At 40.0% G+C, this 22,906-nt stretch overlaps 2 protein-coding genes across 7 annotated transcripts in view; one reads left to right on the top strand and one right to left on the bottom strand.

Annotated features, from left to right (window-relative positions):
- Positions 1-22,906, top strand: part of PYGL (glycogen phosphorylase L) — an 89,775-nt gene that overhangs the window by 41,745 nt on the left and 25,124 nt on the right. For 3 of the 4 annotated variants that reach the window (XM_025391852.1, XM_025391851.1, XM_025391849.1), the window contains one exon: positions 92-426. The exons of the other annotated variant lie outside the window; for it this stretch is intronic. In XM_025391852.1, coding sequence (XP_025247637.1) covers positions 92-256 — 165 coding nt within the window. In that variant the 3' untranslated portion in view covers positions 257-426. Of the gene's footprint in view, positions 1-91; positions 427-22,906 lie in introns of those variants that run through there. 4 annotated transcript variants of the gene reach the window in all.
- Positions 676-22,906, bottom strand: part of ABHD12B (abhydrolase domain containing 12B) — a 33,236-nt gene continuing 11,005 nt past the window's right edge. For all 3 annotated transcript variants that reach the window (XM_025391853.1, XM_025391854.1, XM_025391856.1), the window contains 9 exons: positions 21,667-21,697; positions 17,993-18,038; positions 17,757-17,886; positions 16,979-17,016; positions 14,600-14,679; positions 3,793-3,875; positions 2,180-2,258; positions 1,452-1,570; positions 676-1,301 (listed from right to left, as the gene is read on the bottom strand). In XM_025391853.1, the coding sequence (XP_025247638.1) occupies positions 1,274-1,301; positions 1,452-1,570; positions 2,180-2,258; positions 3,793-3,875; positions 14,600-14,679; positions 16,979-17,016; positions 17,757-17,886; positions 17,993-18,038; positions 21,667-21,697 (634 nt within the window). In that variant the 3' untranslated portion in view covers positions 676-1,273. The remainder of the gene's footprint in view (positions 1,302-1,451; positions 1,571-2,179; positions 2,259-3,792; positions 3,876-14,599; positions 14,680-16,978; positions 17,017-17,756; positions 17,887-17,992; positions 18,039-21,666; positions 21,698-22,906) is intronic.

Below are 22,906 nucleotides of genomic sequence, written 5' to 3'. Positions count from 1 at the left end.
TGAAATGTGTTTAGATGTGCTTGGCTGATGTTTGTTATAAAGCTCGCTTGGCACTGGGACTCTGAGCTGTACATGCATATGTTGTTTACAGAATCCGAAGGCCTGGAACACGATGGTACTCAAAAATATAGCTGCCTCTGGGAAATTCTCCAGTGATCGAACAATTAAAGAATATGCCCAGAACATCTGGAACGTGGAACCTTCAGATCTAAAGATTTCTCTATCCAATGAATCTAACAAAGTCAATGGAAATTGAATTCTAAAATGTCTCTGGAAAACATAGCTTCTTACTGAACTTGAACATTTTTACAACATTCACTGGTTTTTGTTTTGTTAGCTAATAATCTATAATAGTTGAGTATCTCTGGGAATGGGGAGGGAAATTATATGTAATAGAGCTTAAAAATAAAGTATCAATTTCCAAGGCTACATGAGTGCCAAAACTTATTTTATAGCAAATCTAGTGATGCTTTGCTACTGCTAGGATTTACCCCAAAACTAGCCATAAAATTATTAAACTCCTTAGAACTTTCAAATGCCATTTAAATGAACTAAACTAAAATACAAAAAACGTAACTACATAGAAGTAACTTTCTTACACTGCTATCTGAGTCCAAACCAAAGACCAATGTCTTAGTCCCTGTGGGCTGCTACAACAAAATGGCATAAACTGGGTAGCTTATAAACAATAGAAATTTATTTCTCACAGTTCTGGGGGCTGGAAAATCCAAGAGCAAGGCACTGGCCAATTCAGTGTCTGATGAGGGCTACGTTGTGGTTCACAGATGAAGCCTTCTCACTGTATCTTCAAACAGTAGGAGGCGTGAAGAGCTCTTTTGGTCATAATTTATAAGGGCACTAATCTCATTCATGAGAGCTCAGCCCCACCTCCTATTAACCATCACATTGGTGATTAGGTTTTAACATAATTTGGGGGGCAAGCCCAGACATTCGGACCATAGCAACTACCTTATTCACAAATATCCATAGGATGTTTGATAACTACATATTTTTAGATAGGATCTAGATTTTACCAAATTTTGGTTCTCCACAGTGAGATTTCAGCATGTTTTACAAAGTAGATTATGATAAACAAGAACATTCCATACTGCCTAACATTCGTGATTTCTGTTGTTAAAATGGCAAGTGATTTGTAGAGAAGTCAATGGCTTCAGCTCATCCGACCAGCCCAGTACAATTTTACTTAAAACAATACACATCACAGGTGGTGTTTGGACCAAGTCTTCATTGAAGATTTCCACTCCTCCCAGACTCATGACCACTGCTTGCTCAGGAAATCTCTGTAGAAAAAGGACCCAGATCAGCTCACACACTTTCCCTACCTAAATAAGCAAAATATTATACATTTTCGTGTTGTGGCCTAAGTAAACTAGAGCAGCCCTAATTGCCTTGAAGGGCAACATACTCACATTTAGCAAAGCAACTCTTACCTCACAGTTATTAACAGTGTGGGGCTTTTACAAAGCAGGTTGTGTTGGAAGCCAGGAGGAAAGATAACCATCTTGACCCTCTCTTTGTTCCTGTATGCATTGTGTGCAATTTCATAGAGCTGCCAGGGACAGAAAGACAGAGACTCAAAAGCTTGCCATTCAAAGCTGTAGATTTTCTAGTCCAATTTTCCTAAAAGTGTACAGAAACAGCCAACTTGGGGAGTTTGTTCCATTAAGTCAGAGATGCAAGAACTCTCCGTATCCCCAACTGGCTGTCTCTACAGCTAAAGATCTGAATGCTGCTCAGCTAATATAGACTACTGATAAAACCTCATCCTTCCCTGCTTGAACCCCACTGCAAAATGACAAGCAATTCCTATGGACCCACTCTAGTAGAAGTTTGTTTAAAAGGAAGAAGTCTGCATCTTCCATTTTAGAGCCATTGCAATAGACAACACGGAGGTTCCCATAGCAGCCTGGGATACCCTACACCTGCAGCTCCACACAACCCAGATGAGGAGCCAGGCTCTGCCACAAACACTCCTTCGAGCTAAGGAGCCAAGGACACTGATGCCCATTGTATAAACCTATGGAGGCTATTTAGTGGGGTAGAGAATCTCCTGTAATGTCAGAGACTCTCCTTTCAGCTCTAATCAAAATTTGGCTGAATGAAAAAAATGACGAAATAAGTATAGTATATTTCAGTCAGCATTGAGCTCTTAGTTTACCTTTTTCCCATATTCCAAAGGCACTGTCCTGTCATCCTCTCCATGTAAGATGAGAAGAGGAGAAGAAAGGAATTTAACACTAGAGACAAGTAGAAGAAAAGCATTCAGTTAAAGAATTATACATCGAGATTTCTCCTCTTCTAAGTTAAAGCTTTAGCAAAACACAAGGTCTGTCTAAATTACAAGAAATATCTTTCCTTCCTTCCAAAGAATAACAATATCATACATTTAAAATTTCACATAGTAGCTTTTTTTCTCCATGTAAGTTTCCCTCGCTCCCATTTACTCATGCAATTTAATTGGCTGTTTAATTAATTTACTTCTGCGTGATTTTTTGAAATACTTAAAAAAAAAAACACTGAAAGATTGATTTTGTACAGTGTAAGAAGAACCTTATATTCTTCTTTACTCCACCTTATTTTGTAACATCTGAAATATTTTATTAAAAGACTAAAAAAGAAAACGAAACTCAAAACCTCAATAAAACAAAAATTATGACAGATTCAGAGACCTCTTTGTAGCAACTTGTTTACTTTTCTCCATAAATGTAGAGGATGGACACGCAGTTAACAGGTCTGATTAGCTTCCTGGTCAACCCCCTAGTTTGCTAATTCAAAAGGGCTATGGCATGAAGAATATCTTGTCTCCCGCTCCACTTACTTGCTCAAACAATGCTTCCCTGTCCCCCCAAAATCCTGATACCCATCCATCTCTGCCACAGCGACTCACTGACACCCCTGAGAATGTTGGATTTTCTCAAGTATGTTGACATAGAAAAAAGTATTGACAACAACTGTCTATTTGGAACCTTTCTTAAATTCTCTAACTGTGACAGGCTAACTTGATAAATTCTAGTCATTGGATTTGCTGTCACGTTAGTAAGGTAGATGGTAGATGAGTTTTCGTTATATAGGGAAAAGGGCCTAGAAGTCAGAGATGCCTCAAGAAATGTTAGGCTAGATCCTAGAGGACCTTTAAAAGGTTTTGTTTGGTTTTGTTTTGTTTCATTTTGTTTTGTTTTGGGGGGAGTTGTATGTTGGTTTGTTTACAGGATGTCACTGTGTCACACAGGCTGGAGTGCAGTGGCACAACACAGCTGACTGCAACCTCAACCTCCCAGGTTCAAGTGATCCTACTGCTTCAGCCCCACATGTAGTTGGGATGACAGGCATGTGCCCCCACACCTGGCTAATTTTTAACTTTTTGGTAGAGATGGTGTCTCCCTATGTTGCCCAGGCTGGTTTCAAACTTCTGGGCTCAAGCTATCCTCTCACCTCAGCCTCCCAGAGTGCTGGAATTATAGGCATACGCTAATACTCTCAGCCCTTTAAAAGGTCTTGATAGGCCATAGATATACAACTTCCTGTATGAATTCAGAGATAGTACTGAATTGGTGAAATCATTGAACTAGACATGAGGAAAATAGCAAAAACTAAAAATTCATAGATACTTTACCCAAATCTTAGTGCCCATCTAAGAAGCACAGAACAACATTCTAAGAATAAGAATGATATTCAGGATGTCTCATGTCACCATCCAGTAAGTCACATGATAGCTTCCCCTAGAATCCTTTAGATACAGTAATAATGCACATCTTTTCATCATTAACTTACTTTTCATCGTTAGGAAAGACTATTTTGTCTTTTCTCATGGCATCCATAAATGTACGTAAAAATCCTGGAACGTTCCGGTAAATCTATTTTTAAAAAAGAAAAAAAAATAATATTTGCCCCATAGCTATGCCATTTGTTATATAGTCTTTCGCTATGAACCAGGGTAACACAGAGAGTAGTGACTCTCTATATATGATAAACTTAACAAAAAAATTCTACTATTCAAAAAGTAATGCACGTCGGGAATTTGGAAAAAAAGAAAGGAACGTAGAAGAAACACATAATCCTGCCATCATAGATCATCACCGTCAACATTTTGTTTTCACTTCCTACAAATGGCATCACTAACTCTTACTTTTCTATATAGAAGCAATGGTATGCAAAACCTAAAAATTGTTTCTACTGTGAACGTAACTGGTTTAGTTGGTGGACAGAATATTCTGATTAGTCAAAAATTCTGATGAAAATACACAATACATGGCAAATTGATTTGAAAGAATTTGAACATTATAAACTTTTAAATATGATTTAAAATTGCCAATGCCTTAAAAGACATTCTAGGTTTTAACAATGACTGCAGGATTCCAGATACAACAACGCTTATTCTGGACATACTAAATTTGTTGTTTAATAGCAAAATCCAAGAACTAGAATGCTAGCTAAAACCACTTTCACAATGTTTTGACTCACATAGTCAACATGTAAGTTAGTTTATATGCCCCAGAAATATCCATTTCATCTGGAAATAAGGAGTAAAGGATAGAAACCCTGAGCAATATTGCACCTTTCTCACAAACTTTGAATCCTGCCTCCAAAACTGTATCCCAAACCCATTCATTTCTCCCCATCCCCACTATTACTTAGCCTAAGCCACCCTTCATCTTTTGCTTATACTAAGCTGCAATCACCCTACCACAATCCAGTTCCCACAGGAAAACTAGAATGACTATTTTAACATGCAAATCAGATCATAGTCCTCTTTTGCTTAACACCCTCCAAAGGCAATTGGATTAAACCTGAACATATCACCTTGGCCTCCAAAGCCTTGCAGAATCCAGCAGCTGCCTGCCTCCCTCTCCAGCCTCATCTATCACCAAGGCCCTTCCTGTCCACCTCCTGGCTTCTGCTTCTGGAACATGTCAGGCCTGATCCCACTTCAAGGCCCTTGTCTTTACTTTTACCCCAGCCTGAGATCTCTAGATTTTCCTATCAGCTGGCTTCATCTCAGGCAGGTCTCAGCTCAGATGCTATTTCTTTAGAGCTGTTTTCCATAACCAGCTATCAAACCTTGCCCCCACCACCCAGTCATTCTCCATCACATTATTTTGATGCTGTCACAGCACTTCTCACTATTGGGTTCTTTTAAATGTATTTATCTTCTATCTATTTCTCCACCAACAATATGAACTTCATAGGCAAATGGACCACAACTCTCTTATTCCCTGTGGTATTCTCAGAAACTAGAAAAGTTCCTGGTACATAATAGATACTTGATAAATATTTGCTAAAGACAAAATGAGTCTATTATGCAAATATCCCTGGTGTACACTTTGTTATTATCTGTCATTGTCATGTTAGAATGATTGAACTTCAGGTATTATTTATTTTATTTGTTTCTTTATTTTGAGACAGGGTCTCACTCTGCTGCCTAGACTGGAGTGGGTGCAGTGGCACAATCATGGCTCACTGCAGCCCTTGAACTCCTAGGTTCAAGCAATCCTCCCACCTCAGCCTCCATAGTAGCTGGGACTACAGGGATGTGCCACCACACCTGACTAATTTTTTGTAGAGAAGGGGTTTTGCCATGTTGCCTAGACTAATCTTGAACTCCTGGGCTCAAAATCATCTTCTGGTCTTGACCATCCAAAGTGCTGGGATTACAGACATGAGCCACCATGCCTGGCCCAGATTTTAAATCTTTTTTTTTTTTTTTTAGATAGAGTCTCACTCTGTTGCCAAGGCTGGAGTGCAGTGGCGCAATCTTGGCTCCCTGCAACCTCTGCCTCCTGGGTTCAAGCAATTCTCCTGCCTCAGCCACCCAAGTAGCTGGGACTACAGGTATGCACCACCATGCCCAGGTAATTTTTATATTTTTAGTAGAGACGGTGTTTCGCCATATTGGCTAGGCTGGTCTCAAACTCCTGACCTCAAATGATCTGCCTGCCTCGGCCTCCCAAAGTGCTGGGATTACATTTGCAATAAATTTGCAAAGGGGAAAAATAAGCAAAGTATTATACATTTTCATGTTGTGCCTGAGAGAGGAGGGGTAGAGTGGGTAGTAAATGGGACATGGCCAAGGGAAGGAAATACACACAGAATAGGGAGGTTGAACCCAATAAATACAAACTTCTGCTTCACAATTTTTTAAAAAGAAAAAGAAATTAAAACTTGCCCCATGGCTATAATGTCATTTGTTAATAGTCTCCTACTATGAACTGTAATAATTGAATAGAGACTTTCTAAATAGAATAAACTTAAATACAATTTTTCTGATTTTAGGAAGTAATTCATGTCATTTTAGGGACTGTGGTAAGGAAATGGGTATAAAATAGGTGAGCCAGTACCACTAAATACAAATTTCTGCTTCATAGTTTTGACTTAGGCCTGCTATTCCCCAGAAATCTCCTTGGTGTTTTGTATAGTTTTGTTTTGTTCTTTTGAGACGGAGTTTCGCTCTTGTTGCCCAGGCCAGAGTGCAATGGCACGATCTCGGCTTACCACAACCTTCGCCTCCGGGGTTCAAGCGACTCTCCTGCCTCAGTCTCCCAAGTAGCTGGGATTACAGGCACCTGCCACCACGCCCAGCTAATTTTTGTATTTTTAGTACAGACAGGGTCTTGCCATGTTGGCCAGGCTGGTCTTGAACTCCTGACCTCAGGTGATCCATCCGCCTCGGCCTCCCAAAGTGCTGGGATTACAGGCATGAGCCACCGCACCCAGCCGGAATCTCCTTGGTTCTGTGGGATTTGTCTGGCCTGAACTTTTTGGCCTGGTCTGACAGCAACTGAACTGCATTCAGGTGTGCTCTGGACTTCCTGATGCTGCCTTTCCTTCTCTTTCTTCTCCCTCCTCTTCCATGCCAAGGGCAAGATTTCTTGTTTTGTTTTCTCTTTTGTCTTCTGGTACTCTCACCCCCTGAACTAAGAATCCCCTGAGGATAATTCAATAAGAGAAGTCCTTCAGCAATTCATCTTAAATTCTGAAAGAGTAGGAAGAAAGCAAACCCAGGTCAATCTACTCTCATTATTCCTCATTCCCTCCCACCCTGGAGTGCCCTTTGAGACTCACAGGTCATACCTTCCCCTCCAGCCTAGACCATGGCAATGGGCTCTCCTAATTAGTCTTCCTACCTTCCTCTCTCATCTGTAATACCACCAGATAAACATCCTTAAATTACCAGTTATATTAAATCTTCTGTTACAAAGCTTTGGGCATGTCACACTATCTACTGAAAACAACAACTCCCAGCTAACCTGCAAGCCCATCCACATCTGGTCACAGTCTTTCATTCCAAACCCTGCTCACTTCCAGTCTATCTGCTTGTAATTAGAAGATGTAGGTTTGAGTCTCATTTCTTCTTCTTATAAGACGTGACAATTAGGCAAGCCTCTAAGTCTCCATTTGTCTCATCTCTAAGTGGAAGCAGTGATGACAAACTCACAGAGTTGCCGTGAGGATTTAAAAGAATAACGAGTGTGAAAGGCTTGTGTGGAAGTCCTCTATTAACTCTCAGGCCATTTACGACATAGAACTGCCCCATTCCTGCCAAGGGTCTGCGTTCACATGCACCTGCTCCTTGCGCTGTTTCCTAACTGCTTTCCCTCACCTTCAAGAAAGCAGCTTAGGTCCAATACGCTGTGAAGTCTTCACTGGCCACACCTGTGAGCAAAGCCTCTCTCTTCTGTAATTCTCCCTATCTTCAATTCTCCCTGCCTTTTCCTGCCATACATAACACCTTAGCCTAATTTGTAACAGAAAGGGGACGGAAAGGAACAAGTATTTGTCTAGTGCTTACTAGCAGCTGGGAACTTCACATACATTATCTTCCTTAATTCAATCTTCACAATGACCCTGTGCAGTAGGCGTCGTCAACCCCTTAGTAAAAAAAATAGGAAAACATAGAGAGGGAGAAACAACTTACCAAGGTTATAAAGGGTATGTGGCCAAGGACAGATTTGAACCCAAGTCTGAGTGGCTCCACAGCCCACGCTCTTTTCCACAATATCATACTGCCTTTCGATTCTGAGTAACAAAACTGATTCCAAAGAGACCCATAGAAATCCCTGCTGTTACTTTATACCTCCTATTTGTGTCCTGTCTCCCCAACTAAACAGAAAGCCTCTTGAGGTTGAGAACACATGCCTTTTACTACATCTGTATGTCTCACTCCATTTACACCTTCTTATTCACTAATGATCAGTTACGGCATTCTACTGAGCATTAAAAAAAAAACAAAAAAAAAGCTGACATCCACTGAGGGCTCACTCTCTGCCAGGCACAACTGTAGATGTGTTTCATATATTAATTCACCTAATTATCACAGCAATCTTGAATAGACTATAATTACCCCATTTTACGGATGAGGTAGTCAAAGCATTAAAAGTAAGTTTACACAGCTATTAAACGACAATCCTGGAAATCAAACCTGGCAAGTCTGACACTAGAGCCATCATTCTTTAAGACTGTGAAATACACAGGACTGTTATACTTCTAGACGTTAGAGTACCTATTAAACTTCTAGACCTTACAGTACCTATTAAACTAAAGTTTATGACATTTTAAATTAAATCTCAAACTTGAAAGAATGGGGAAATTTACCTCTTCTAGTAATAGAAGAATTGTTACAGACTAAACCTTTCACTAAAGACAACTAGAATAATTGGACAAAATATTTTTTTAAAACTCTTCTTGAAGGTGTCAGAGAGCTACCAAGGCAGTGAGATCTGGAGACATTTAGATCCTAGAGAGAAGGAGTGATCAGAGAAGTGAGCCTGACACCATATTTCTCTTTGAGACAGAGCTGCCAAGTCAAAGTAAAGCAAGAAACTAGAGGCAAAAGAACACAGAACAGATGATACAAAAAAGAACATAATAAGAAAGTATATTTGAACCTCAATATATAATGGTTACATAAAATATAAATAGACTAAATACTACAATTAATAAAGTTTATTATGTCAGAAATCAAAACCCTACTATATGGCACTTACAAGAGATATATATTAAATGCAGGAATTTAGAAAAGTTGAGATCAAGTAATAGAAAAACATATATCATGCAAACACTAATCAAAACAAAGATATACAAATATATCTCGACAAAGTCGACTTTAAGTCAAGAAGCAATATTGATCACAAAAAGGGTGAACATTTTATGATGAAAATGAGAATCCACCTGGAAGATATGAAAACTAAATCATAGGTTGGGCATGGTGGTTATTGCCTGTAATCCCAGCACTTTGGGAAGCTGAGGCAGGTGTATTACCTGAGTCAAGAGTTTAAGACTAGCCTGACCAACATGGTGAAATCCTGTCTCTACTAAAAATACAAAAAATTAACCAGGTGTGGTGGCACATGCCTATAATCTCAGCTACTTGGGAGGCTGGGACAGGAGACTAGCTTGAACTCAGGAGACAGAGGTTGCTGTGAGCTGAGATCACGTCCCTGCACTCCAGTCTGGGCGACAAGAGTGAAACTCCGTTTCAAAAAAAAAAAAAAAACTAAACTAAATCATAATATTATTAGGCATATGTACCTAACAACATAACCTCAAAAAAACTAAAACAAAAATTGACAGTACTAAAATAGGAATAAACAATTCCACAATCAAGATGAGGTATTTTAATAATCCTCTTTGAGTAACTGAAAAAACAAGCAGTCCAAAAAATCAGTAACAATAGACAAAATTTGAACATGATTAATAATCCCGATTTAATCGACATACATAGAATACTGCAAGAAAAACAGCAGAACACATTCTTTTCAGGCCTATGGAAAATTTGCCAAAATTGGCCATACGTTAGTACATAAAGCGAGTCTCAACAAATTTCAAAAGACTAAAATCATTCACAGAATATTCTTGGATCTTGAGATAATTAAGGTAAAAATCACTAAAAAACATAATCAAATGCCCAAATGCATAGAAGTTATAAATCATACTTCTAAATAATCCATATAGTCAAGGAGGAAATCACAATAATATTATAAAGTATTTGGAACTAAATGATAATTAGAACACACTTCAAAATTTGGATGCAGCTGAAGTGTGGTTTAGGTGAAGTATGCCTTAGTGCATAAATTAGAAAAAAATAGTAAAAATAGGCCGGGCGCGGTGGCTCAAGCCTGTAATCCCAGCACTTTGGGAGGCTGAGATGGGCGGATCACGAGGTCAGGAGATCAAGACCATCCTGGCTAACACGGTGAAACCCCGTCTCTACTAAAAAATACAAAATATTAGCCGGGCGTGGTAGCGGGCGCCTGTAGTCCCAGCTACTCGGGAGGCTGAGGGAGGAGAATGGCGTGAACCCGGGAGTCGGAGCTTGCAGTGAGCTGAGATCTGGCCACTGCACTCCAGCCTGGGCGACAGAGCGAGACTCCGTCTCAAAGAAAAAAAAAAAAAATAGTAAAAATAAATTATTAGATGGTTTTAAGTACTATCTGAAGAAATTTTTAAATAATAACAAATTAAATCCAAAGAACATATGAGAAAGGGAATAATACAGGTAAAACCAGAAATTAAAAATATAGAAATCACATAACACAGAAGATGAACAAAGTCAAAGTTGGTTCTTTGAAAAGACTGACAAAATTAATAAACTTCTGCTGTGAGTGTTGGCTGCTTCTCCTTATTCTTAGATAACAGAAGCCATCACTCCTAAAAGGTTACGCCATCCTCCCGCCCCTTCTCCACTGCCTACCCTAGGGGATGGCAGAAACAGCAGGCCCTTTACCTCAAAGCTTAGCACCCCGCCTGAATCAGGCCAAAGCTAGACTTTGCTTGAGGTCACGTCCTTGTTCTGCTCTTCCCCTTTCCAGTGCTACTACCCTCATTCCCTTTGGGATTTTTTTCCTGAAGAACATTTCCTCAATAAATCAAACACGCCAAATCTCTGTCTCAGGCTTTGCTTCTAGGAGAATGTGACCTAAAACTGAAACTAAACAAAACTAAATGAGAAATAAATGTACAATTAAATAAATAAATAATAAATAAAATACAATACTCGTGAATTTGAAGACTCAATATTAGAAAGATACCAAGTCCACCAAATTGATCTCAAGTCCCCCAAATAGATCCAATGCAATCCCAAAGTCCCAGCAAGTTTTCTGTAGAACATAAGTGTATTTCAAAATGTATACAGAAACCGAAAGGGTTAAGAATAGCCAAGACAATCTTGAATAAGAAGACCAAGCTGAGGAACTTATACAACCGGATATCAAGATATATTATAAAGCTATAGTAATTAAAAGACTATAGTAGATTAAGATTGACAGACAAAGGAGAGAAATGAGAACCTACCACCAGACCTCTCTCTCTCTGTATATAGACACTGATATATGCAAACATTAGCATTGCATAGTGGTGGGGAAGGTTCATTTAATAAATGGCTCTAGACCAATTAGACATTCATAAGAACCCCTGCCTCCATGCAAAAATCTAAACCTGTGGATTATAGCTTTACAGGTAAAAGATAAAATAGAGTTTCCAGAAGACAACATAGAAGAGTATCTTCATAATCTTTGGGTAAGCAGAGTTTTATTATAAATGACACAAAAGTTACCATAAAGAAAAATATTGGTAAATTGGTCCACATTAAATTTAGAAACATCTCTTTATCGGCCAGGCGCGGTGGCTCACGCCTGTAATCCCAGCACTTTGGGAGACTGAGGCGGGCGGACCAGGAGGTCAGGAGATTGAGACCATCCTGGCTAACAAGGTTAAACCCCGTCTCTACTAAAAAAATACAAAAAACTAGCCAGGCGAGGTGGCGGGCGCCTGTAATCCCAGCTACTCTGGAGACTGAGGCAGGAGAATGGCATAACCCGGGAGGCGGAGCTTACAGTGAGCTGAGATTGCACCACTGCACTCCAGCCTGGGTAACAGAGCGAGACTCCGTCTAAAAAAAAAAAAAAAAAAAAACTCTTTATCGTGACATATCATTAAGAAAGTGAAAAGACAAAACAAAATAATAGAATATATTTACAATACAAATAATTTTCTAATGACTCATATCTAGCATCTATGAAGAAATTCAACAAATAAAAAGAAATACAATCCACCTGAAAAATGGAAGTACCTCACAAGAGATGATATCCAAATGGCTAATAAACATATTAAAAGTTGCCCAACCTCACTGGTTATTAGGGAAATGCAAATTAAAGCCATATTGATATATCAATATGAGGGCAAGGATTTGAAGCAACTGGAGCTCTCATACAGGATTGGTGAGAGAGTAAAGTGGTAAAGTCATTTAGGAAAACTTGCACTATAATTATTAAAGCTCCCATATGGATATCTTATTACCCCACAATTCCACTCCTAGGGTATACCCCGGTGAAATTCTTGTACATGTTTACAGAATACAGGTTCAAGAACATTCATAACAACAATATTGTTAATTTCCCCAAATTGAAAGTAATACAAATATAATAAACAACACAATAGATCAATAAATTTTGGTAAGTACAAACAATGGAATAGTATATAGCAATGAAAATGACCAACCTACAGCTATACTATACACATTATGAATAAAATCCCACAAATATAATGTTGGGTAAAAAAATAAAATATATCCTATATAATTTTACTTTTATATGAAGTTCACAGACAAAACAATATTGCTCAGCATATACAGGTGGTAACACTATAAATAAATGCATAGATATGATTACCATAAAATTCATCTAAGAATTCCATCTAAGGACTAAGGATTACATCTAAAATAAGGCTTACTGGATTAGGAAGTAAAATACAGAGGACTTCTAGAGTGTGGGTGATGCTCATTTCTTGACATAGGTGATAGTTACATGGGTGTTCAGTTTATAATTGCTCATTAAATCATATATTTTGCTTATTTTGCTAAATTTCAACATTAACACATTTTTAAAAACAAACTAAATAAAAAGATTGCATTTGACTTATGTTACACACCTACAATTTAATGAATTCATTAGTAGTGACTTAGAGTAATATGATAGATATGCAAATAATGGTTATATTGTATTAAAATGAATGTTCGGTTTCTAGAACCAATTGAAAATATCTTATTTATTATATCTTAAATTACTCAGCATTCAGTATTTTGCATTGTAGAGGGGATTCCTATATTTAGTTAAACTTAGATATTAAAGCCATTTTCAAGAGTATGTGATTATTTGAACTCACTGTCCTAGGAAGTGGTGAGCTACTTTTCCCTGAAAATAGTTAAGTAAGTTTCAGAAATTCTCTCTACGATGGAATTCTATCTATGATGGTTTATTGTACAAAAAAATTCCTAAAGTTGTTAGAGTAACATACTCCAAGATGCCTTACAGTATGAAACAACAATGTAGAATAATTTTTAAATTGAGGCCATGTATCCTTCTAAGACTTTCTCTCTCTCTCTCCACCCCCCTCATTTGCTAACATTTATATGGATGTACAACTATAAACAATTGAGCATTAGGTATAGAATAAGATTATAAAGTTAGGGTAGTCTACAAAATAGATTTTTTTTTTCTTTGAAACAAAATCTCACTCTGTCACCAGGCTGGAGTGTAGTGGTGTGATCCTGGCTCACTGCAACCTCCACCTCCCGGGTTCAAGTGACTCTCCTGCCTCAGCCTCCTGAGTAGCTGGGACTACAGGTGTGTGCCACCACGCCCAGCTAATTTTTGTATTTTTAGTAGAGACAGGGTTTCACCATGTTGTCCAGGATGGTCTCAATCTCTTGACCTCATGATCTGCCCGCCTCAGCCTCCCAAAGTGCTGGGATTACAGGCGTGAGCCACCTCGCCCAGCCAACAATAGATATTTTTAAACTGCATCTTGTGTCTTGTGGCCCAATTCTTTGTACTTTTTTTTTTTTTTTTTAAGATGGAGTCTCGCTCTGTGGCCAGGCTGGAGTGCAATGGCACCATCTGGGCTCACTGCAACCTCCGCCTCCCAGGTTCAAGTGATTCTTCTGCCTCAGCCTCTCGAGCAGCTGGGACTACAGGCACGCACCACCATGCCCAGCTAATTCTTGTATTTTTAGTAGAGATGGGGTTTCACCATGTTGGCCAGGATGATCTCGATCTCTTGACCTTGTGATCTGCCCATCTCAACCTCCCAAATTGCTGGGATTACAGGCGGGAGCCACCATGCCCAGCCTTTGTACTTATTTTCTTAGAAAGTTTGTCTTATTTATCTGGGATACTGTGTAAAAGTATTTGGCAGCTTCCTTAAATTCTCTAGAAAGTTTCTTACGATAAAGTTATGAAAGATATATAAGTGACATTCAAAGGGCTCAAAAATGATGCATGAAATGTTTGCTTTCACTTTTAAGAAGAAAATAAAAATAAAGAATAAACTTAAGGCAAGTCTATCTACTACAAAATTATAAAAGAGATATCGTTAGAAGAAAATAAAAGAAATATCAAACCCGAAAGCCATGGGTTCCCTTCTGTGGTAAATGGTTAATAAACTGTCTCAGATTAGAATGATTTAAAAACATATGAAACTACTTAAGAAAAGGAAGACTGTTAATAAACATAGACATGTAGAAATAGCCTACACTGTATCAAAATAGCCTGCTTTGATCCCTTGTAAAGATGAACCAGAGTCTCACCTTTAACAAAGGATAATTGATACTTGCAACCCACATGTTGGTAAATGGAGCTTCCAAGACAATAGCATCAACTGGGCATCCTTGAAAATTAAAGAAAGAAAGAAAGAAAGGAATCAGCACCTCCCCTATTCAAATACCATCTTTCCTAGATAAGGGGTCTTCAAGATCTTGTACATGAGCTACGTGCACCAAAATTATTTGTGAAGGTTATTAATAATGCAAATTCCTGGACCCCACCTCATATTTATGAGTCAGATTCTCCAGGGTGAGGGCTGAGAATGTGCATTTTAACATGCCTCCACCCTCCCCTCCCCAAGAGGTTTCTGTGCACATGATGATAATTGAAAACCACTACCTTCTTCTATGAACACAACCAGGTCATCGTGGCTTGGATAACTAATGAAAGCAAGGCCCGGCGCGGTGGCTAACGCTTGTAATTCCAGCACTTTGGGAGGCTGAGGCGGGCAGATCACGAGGTCAAGAGATTGAGACCATCCTGGACAACATGATGAAACCCCATCTCTACTAAAAATACAAAAATTAGTTGGACGAGGTGGCACACACCTGTAGTCCCAGCTACTCAGGAGGCTGAGGCAGGACAGTTGCTTGAACCTGGGAAGCAGAGGTTGCAGTGAGCCGAGATTGCGCCACTGCATTCCAGCCTGGCGACAGAGCAAGACTCCGTCAAAGGAAGAAAGAAAAAAAAGGAAGGAAAGAAAAGAAAAGAAAAGAAAAGAAAAGAAAAGAAAAGAAAAGAAAGGAAAAGAAAAGAAAAGAAAGAAAGAAGAAAAGAAAAGAAAAGAAAAGAAGAGAGGGAGGGAGGGAGGGAAGGAAGGAAAGAAAGAAAAGAAAGAAAGAGAAAAGAAAGAAAGAAAAGTACTACAGGAAGACAGTGTTCTGCAGTCCGTTGCTAAGAATGTGCCAGAGGTTGACTGGGTTGTTTTGGTCAACACTGCCTCTGAGAACAATTAGAAAAGGTATGTTTGGTTAAGGTATGTATACATATATGTTTGAATGGATATTAGAGTTACTGGTCAGTGAGAAACTGCAGAACCAATACCAAAAGAGAGAAGTCCAGAGAGTTTCAGCTGCCTTTTCCCTCAACTCAGTTGAAAGTAATAGTTGTGGCTGAGAGGATCAGAAACGAGACAAAACTTTCAGCATTCTCACAAAATCCAAATGACAGAAATTAGAGTTCAGGATCTGACAAGAAAGAGGACCTCAGTACATTTCTCAGGTTTTTGGTTATGATCTCAAAGAACTACACTCTAGGAGTAATGTGAACTAGAAATAGACCTGCCATCATAAAGACTGAAGACCAGCTTCAGATCAGCTCAATCTCTAATTAGATTGAGGTGATCTGTCCCTACCGTAACTGCTTTTCAGGGGAAGAGTAAATTATATCTGGAAGAAGATAATATCACTTCAAGCCTCAAATCATTTCTATGATTTTCCATAAACCATGTGTAGCACTTAATCAAAAATAGCCATACAAAGATGAGCAAAACACACACACACAAAAGCAGATAATTGTAATGTAAATATTTAAACTGTATGGCATTAGGGTAATGAATCTTTGCATTTATATAGCATCTCTATATATGGAGTAAATTCTAATTTTAATTTTTTAAAAATGACTTGACCCTGTTCACAGAGATTCTAATTCTTCAAATCAGCTATGGTCGAAGATGCTGATACAAACAGTTAGATCACTTTGAGAAACCTTGACATAAATATTACTAAGAAGGACTGCAGAAAGCCAGTTCTGTGTATCATTTAATGATACAGTATTTTTTATCCTGTAATTTAAATTAATATCATATCACCAGGAGGGCTCTTTTTTTTTTTTTTTTTTTTTTTTTTTGAGACAGATTCTTGCTAGAATGCAGTGGCAATCTCGGCTCACTGCAACTTCTGCCTCCTAGGTTCAAGCAATTCTCCTGCCTCAACCTCCCGAGTAGCTGGGATAACAGGCACCCACCATTGTGCCCAGCAAATTTTTGTATTTTTAGTAGAGACAGGGTTTCACCATCTTGGCCAGGCTGGGCTCGATCTCCTGACCTCGTGATCCGTCCGCCTCAGTCTCCCAAAGTTCTGGGATTACAGGCATGAGCCACCACACTGGCCAAGGAGGACTCTTTTCAAAGGTGATTTTAACTTGTTCCTTCATATTTATTTTTAACTGCAGAACCTGAAAACACAGCTATTATTTTATATTAAATGGAGATAAAAAAGAAAGTCCGTTGCACTGCCAGAAACCATCTAAAGTTGGGATGCTTTTGGTGTCTGTATGTTCAAAGTGTACACAATAGTCTCTTGACTGTTTTTACTTTCCCATCTTCAGATAGGAAATTATACCACTTAAGCATTTTATATTACCTTTTTCTTCTAACACTTTTGCAGCATTTGTTGCAACTCTGTAAAGCAATGAGAATTAGGACATTATGTTAAGCAATAACTTAACAGTACAAATGCAACTTCTGGTATGAGCATCTGATAAAAGCTCTGGGCTCTCTGGTTAGAAAAATGCATATAGATACAAAATTTGCACACTATGTCAAAGGGTTCCACAGGCCCTATATTAAAGGTCATTTTCTTCTTTCTTTTTTGGGGAGGAGACAGTCTCACTCTGTCACCCCGGCTGGAGTGAAGTAGTATAATCTCAGCTCACTGCAACCTCCACCTCGCTGGGCTCAAGTGATTCTCCTGCCTCAGCTTCCTGAGTAGCTGGGATTACAGGCATGCACCATCAAGCCCAGCTAATTCTTGGTACTTTTAGTAGAGACAGGGTTTGGCCATGTTGGCCAGGCTGGTCTCAAACTCCTGGCCTCAAGTGATCGGCCCACCTCAGCCTCCCAAAGTGCTAGAATTACAGGTGTGAGCCACCGCGTCTGGCCAAGGATCCTTTTCTTTAAAACCCTCAGAAAGACGTGGACTTCAATGTAATAGATAACCATACAGCTGAAGGGACCTTCTGTTGTTTTACAAACAGCGTGGTGAGGTGGCAAGATCTTCAGCCACTTCTAGAGTGTGAAAGTGATCAGCAAAGAGTCCCTGTCTTCTGGCTCAGTGCTCCTTCCACTACTGGCTGCTGCCTTTGATAGGACACTAAAGCCTCCAGGACCTGCCTCAGGACACATTTGCAGATCTCACTTACCCTGTACCCAGAGAGTGGCCCCAGAGACACACGGGAGTGATGCCACTTCTTGCCTTGGTCCACTCATAGACACGAATGGCATCCGTAGTCAGTCCCTCCTCTGTGGGCTTACCCGTAGAGTCCCCAAATCCTGGCAGCAAGAAAAGGCAAACACAGTATCACTGCCTTCAAAATGAGGGGTCATCAGAGGCCCCCCACTTATTGAAAAATCTTTGTACACCGTTCTTAACACATACCTCTGTAGTCAACAGACAAGACATGAAAGCCACCATCACTCAGCACCTAGGTAACAAAGGAGCTGTTATCACCTTAATTAGAAGATGTAAACAGAAAAGGCTTCTCCTCCCTATATCCATCCATATCACATCACAAGGAGGGCTCTTTCAAAGGTAATTTTAACTTGTTCATTAGTATTTATTTTTTAACTGCAGAACCTAGAGAAACAGCTAGTATTTTATATTAGATGAAGATTAAAAAGAAAGTTTGTTGCACTGTCAGAAACTCTCTAAAGTTAGGATGCTCTAGGTATCTGTACATTCAAAGCATACACACTAGTTTAACAGGTGGGGAAAGATGTACTTTTGAAGTCTGGTGTTTGACTTCCAACTTGAGAAGCCAAGGTTCAGTGGGAGAGATGGAGAGCAGGAAGGCTGAGGAGGGTCAGACACCCAGGGTCTCATGCTGGCTCTGCCGCTTACCTGCTGTGTGACCTTGGCCAAGTTATTTAACATTTACATATGTAAATATTGTTCTGAAAACTGAGAAACAATAATAGTCGCCTTTAGGTCTACGAATGTCTTTTTTTTTTAATTCCTTGAGAATAAGAACTCTATACAGAGTTGTAGTAGAGGCAATCAAAAAGTGGAAGCTATTTATATTAAATATGAAAAAAGAGTTAATTTCAATAAAAAAAATAAAGAGATCACTCTAATATATGAGACCACTGCCAAGCTTTTAGTAGGTAAAGAAGGTGATACTATGAAAACATAATTTGTCATGAAATGAAATACAATGATGGTTGGGTGTGGTGGTGTAGGCCTGTAATCCCAGCTACCAGGGAGGCTGAGGCAGGAGAATCACTTGAACCTAGGAGGCTAAGGTTGCAGTGAGCAACCAAGATCACACCACTGCATGCCAGCCTGGGCGACAGAGACTCCATCTCAAAAAACAATAAATAAATAAATAAGAAGAAATACGATGATAGATAAAGAAAAGAGAGATAAAAAAAGGACAAAATTTTACTGTGCCGACACTTTTGAAACTTTACTTAATCCTCACAACTGTACTGTAAAGTAGACATTATCCCCATTTTACAGATAAACTGTGTCTTGTGGAGTTTAAGTAACTTATTTAAGATCGTCCAATTCGCTAGAATTAGAACCAAGATTCACTCCTGGGTCTTCCTCTGTCCAAATACTGTGCTTCTCCTACTGCATCTTAGATCCGGTGGCAAAACCTCATTAGGAACTTGTAAACACAAATTGAACTAATAATGAGGAGCTAAATGTAGCTTTTACATATCTGTTACATTCCCTCCAAAAAAGTTAGCCAAGGCACACGGCAGCTAAGCATCCAGGAAAATGGGAATATCCATGTGTGTTGCAGCACGTGTTGAAGGACCACTAGGCAACACAACCCAAGAACAATACCAGCAGCACACCCTACTCCTAAGAATTCATCTCTAGAAAAAGACGCAAAAGAAGAAAAAGCTAGGTGCTTAGAGTTTTCTGAAACAATACTAGTTAGGAAGAAAAAAAATCTTATATACAACAGCAGTGGAATAGTTAAGTAAACAATTGCTTATAAATATAACTGAGAATGATATAGCCTTTAAACTGGATAACTATCATGACTGAAAACACGGAAGAATGTCTACAAAATAGTTTGAAGTAAAAGAGCACAACATAAAAGTGCATATAGATATAATCATAGTAACAAAAGCTTTTTATAAAGAGAAATAAAAACTAGGTGGGAATGCAAATAAATGAAAACAGCTGTATTAGTCTGTTGCCATGATGAATACATGAATGAATGAAAATTTAATAATGAAAATTTATTATTTTTTTTTAAATCTCCTCTCCAGAGGAGGGAAGGAAGGGCTAAGGAAGTTTGGTCCTGTTGGGGAATGATGACAGTGGCATTTGCTACCCACAATCTGCCTGAGGGCAAAGTCCTGCCATACCAGCCGTTCTCCTCCCCCACCCATCCTAACTACCACAAGGATCACCTGTCTGCATTTCACACCCACAGCTCTTCTCCTTTCTGGGAACATTGAGACAGCTCTGAGTGGGAGGGGAAAAGCATGCACATTCTCATGTGCATCAGCTTTACCGCGTTCCATGTGGGGAATGCAAAGGGCAGGGTGCAGAGGGGAAAGCAAAACTAAAAATGAATAAACATGGTCCTCCTGGCTAACGCTGCACCCAGCCCCCTGCTGCTCCACAAGGGGATGAGGGGAGGGGACAGGAGAGGAGCTTCCTGTCTGCACAGGGGAGGGAGGATGAAGAAAGCACTGGAGATACTGGTACTGCCAGGATTCTGGGCCCCACTAATATTGTTTGACCAGGAAAGAACTCCGAGATGGGAGCCAGCATGTGGGAGGAGAGACCAAGTCCCTGTGGTCAACAGCCGGTCACCTGCAGCGGAGATTACCTAACCAGAGGGTGGAAGAGGATAAACAGGCAGCTTGCTCAGCCAGTTCTGAGGCAGATATGGCTAAGTGGAAAGCCTGCCATCTTCTGCATGCCTGGAAACACAGGGGCTGTCCCAACAAGCCAGAGTCATGCAGCAGGGAGTGAGGAGAGCAAGTGTGGCCACCATGCTACTCTACAAAGCCTTACATGGGCTGAAGCCAGGGTTTCAATGACTTTTTCTTCTTTTTTTGAGTCAGGGTCTCCTCACTCTGTCGTTCAGGCTGCAGTGTGGTGGCACAATCCTAGCTTACTGCAGCCTCAAACTCCCAGTCTCGAGCAATCCTCTCGCCTCAGCCTCCTGAGTAGCTGGAATTGCAGGCAAGTACCACCACATCCGGTGAATTTTAAATTTTTTTGTAGAGACAGGGTCTCATGAAGTTGAGACCTTGGTCTTCAACTCCCGGTCTCAGCCTCCCAAAGTGTTGGGATTACAGGCGTGAACCACTGCACCCAGCCTTGAATGACTTTTAAGAGCAGACATTCTCTGTCTTTAGCCTATAACCACTAGAAACTAAAAAGGTGCTTATTTTAAAAGGAGTGACCATTTTGCACCTTAATAATACCCTCTCAACCCATCCCCCAGCCCTCAGAGAAAGCAAATAAAAATGTCAGCCGGGTGAGGTGGCTCACGCCTATAATCCCAGCACTTTGGGAGGCCGAGGTGGGTGGATCACCTGAGGTCACAAGTTCGAGCCCAGCCTGGCCAACATGGTGAAACCCTGTCTCTACTAAAAAATACAAAATTAGCCGGGCGTGGTGGTTGGCGCCTGTAATCCCAGCTACTCTGGAGGCTGAGGCAGGAGAATCACTTGAGCCTGGGAGGCGGAGGTTGCAGTAAGTGGAGATCGCGCCACTGTACTCCAGCCTGGGCAACAGAATCTCAAAAACAACAGCAACAACAACAAAGCTCTCTCAACCCATCCCCCAGCCCTCAGAGAAAGCAAATAAAAATGCCTTCGCCTCCATTTGGCAATTACATTATTAAGTTCACGAAGGTACTTAGGGACCTAGAGAAGCTCAGTTCTGTTTTGATCAGTGTAGGAGCAGAAGTCCACCGGTGGGACTTTGAGCCCCAGACACCACAACCCACCCTGACCAGTACCCTGGAGACCTCTCAAAAGACAACCACACGGAGGGCCTGAGGACAATCTTATGACTATCGAACAGCATTCATGAGGACTTATGAAATAGGTGCTTTGAGGCCGCTTCAGACATACCTTTACCAGCTTCAGTCTGTGAGAAGCTGCCCTGTGAAGGAAGTTTTTAAAAAAGCAAGAATTAGGATTGATGTTGACAAGTTCAATAACAATCACTGTCTGCTGCTGGTATCTGAGCTCACGCCTTTCTCTTTCAGGTTGGAGGAATAAATAACTAGGAGAAGGGGAAATGCTTTCTGGTGTCAGAGCCAGCTCAGATGTGTCAGGGTGAATGATCGATGGCTCCCCACTGGGCCGGCGTTCCTCTCGGTGAGGTCTGGCCAGATCTTTGTAGCGCTTCGCAATACAAGCATTTGATGAAGCGCTGATAATCCACCTTTTTTCACTTCTACACAGTAAAACTTATTTCTAAGAATACTCTTAGAAGCTAAAGGAAAATAGTTTCCAGAAAGTGACTTTCAGAACAAGGGATGACGTCGTCAGGCTGCACTAGACTAAGATTTGCCTATACCCTGTCCACTCTGCCATTTAAGTGCAAGACGAAGTGAAGGGGAGAGGCTCACAGCCCTGTAGGCACCAAAATTATTTTTCCCCAAAAATGGTCTGCTTTATGTTAACCACATTAATAAGCAAGCGTCAAAGATCATTCAAAAGACAGAGACTTTTATTATGTCGCCATACTAATGCAACCACAAATTCGATTTTATTTATTTTATTTTATTTTATTTTCTTGAGACAGAGTCTCACTGTCACCCAGGCTGGAGTGCAGTGGCATGATCTCGGCTCACTGCAACCTCTGCCTCCCAGGTTCAAGCGATTCTCCTGCCTCAGCCTCCCGAGTAGCTGAGATTACAGGTGCCTGCCACCATGCCCGGCTAATTTCTGTATTTTTAGTAGAGATGGGGTTTCACCATCTTGGCCAGGTTGGTCTTGAACTGCTGACCTCGTAATCCACCCACCTCGGCCTCCCAAAGTGCTGGGATTACAGGCATCAGCCACCATGCCCGGCTCACAAATTCAATTTTATTATGATGAAGTACAAGGTTCTTTCCAGAATTTTTAAATTTAATTGTATTGTAGATGTTATTTTAAGTTTGTGAATAAGAAGTTAGTAGTTGTAATCTTTATTGTGACTGAGATTTCTGTGTAACATTTGTCAGAATAAGATTGGACCTGTATTTTCCGGAAGAAGCCTGATGGTCTTTGTGACCTGTTTCTTTTTTTTTTTTTAGAAATTAATAAAATTTATTTTCAAAGCAGTTTTAGGTTCACCACAAAATTGAACACAAAATGCAGAGTT

Source organism: Theropithecus gelada, chromosome 7b, assembly GCF_003255815.1.
Source record: "Theropithecus gelada isolate Dixy chromosome 7b, Tgel_1.0, whole genome shotgun sequence".
Taxonomy (NCBI): Eukaryota; Metazoa; Chordata; class Mammalia; order Primates; family Cercopithecidae; genus Theropithecus; species Theropithecus gelada.
The sequence above is the reverse complement of the archived record's forward strand: the minus strand, read 5'-3'. Positions and strand labels throughout refer to the sequence as shown.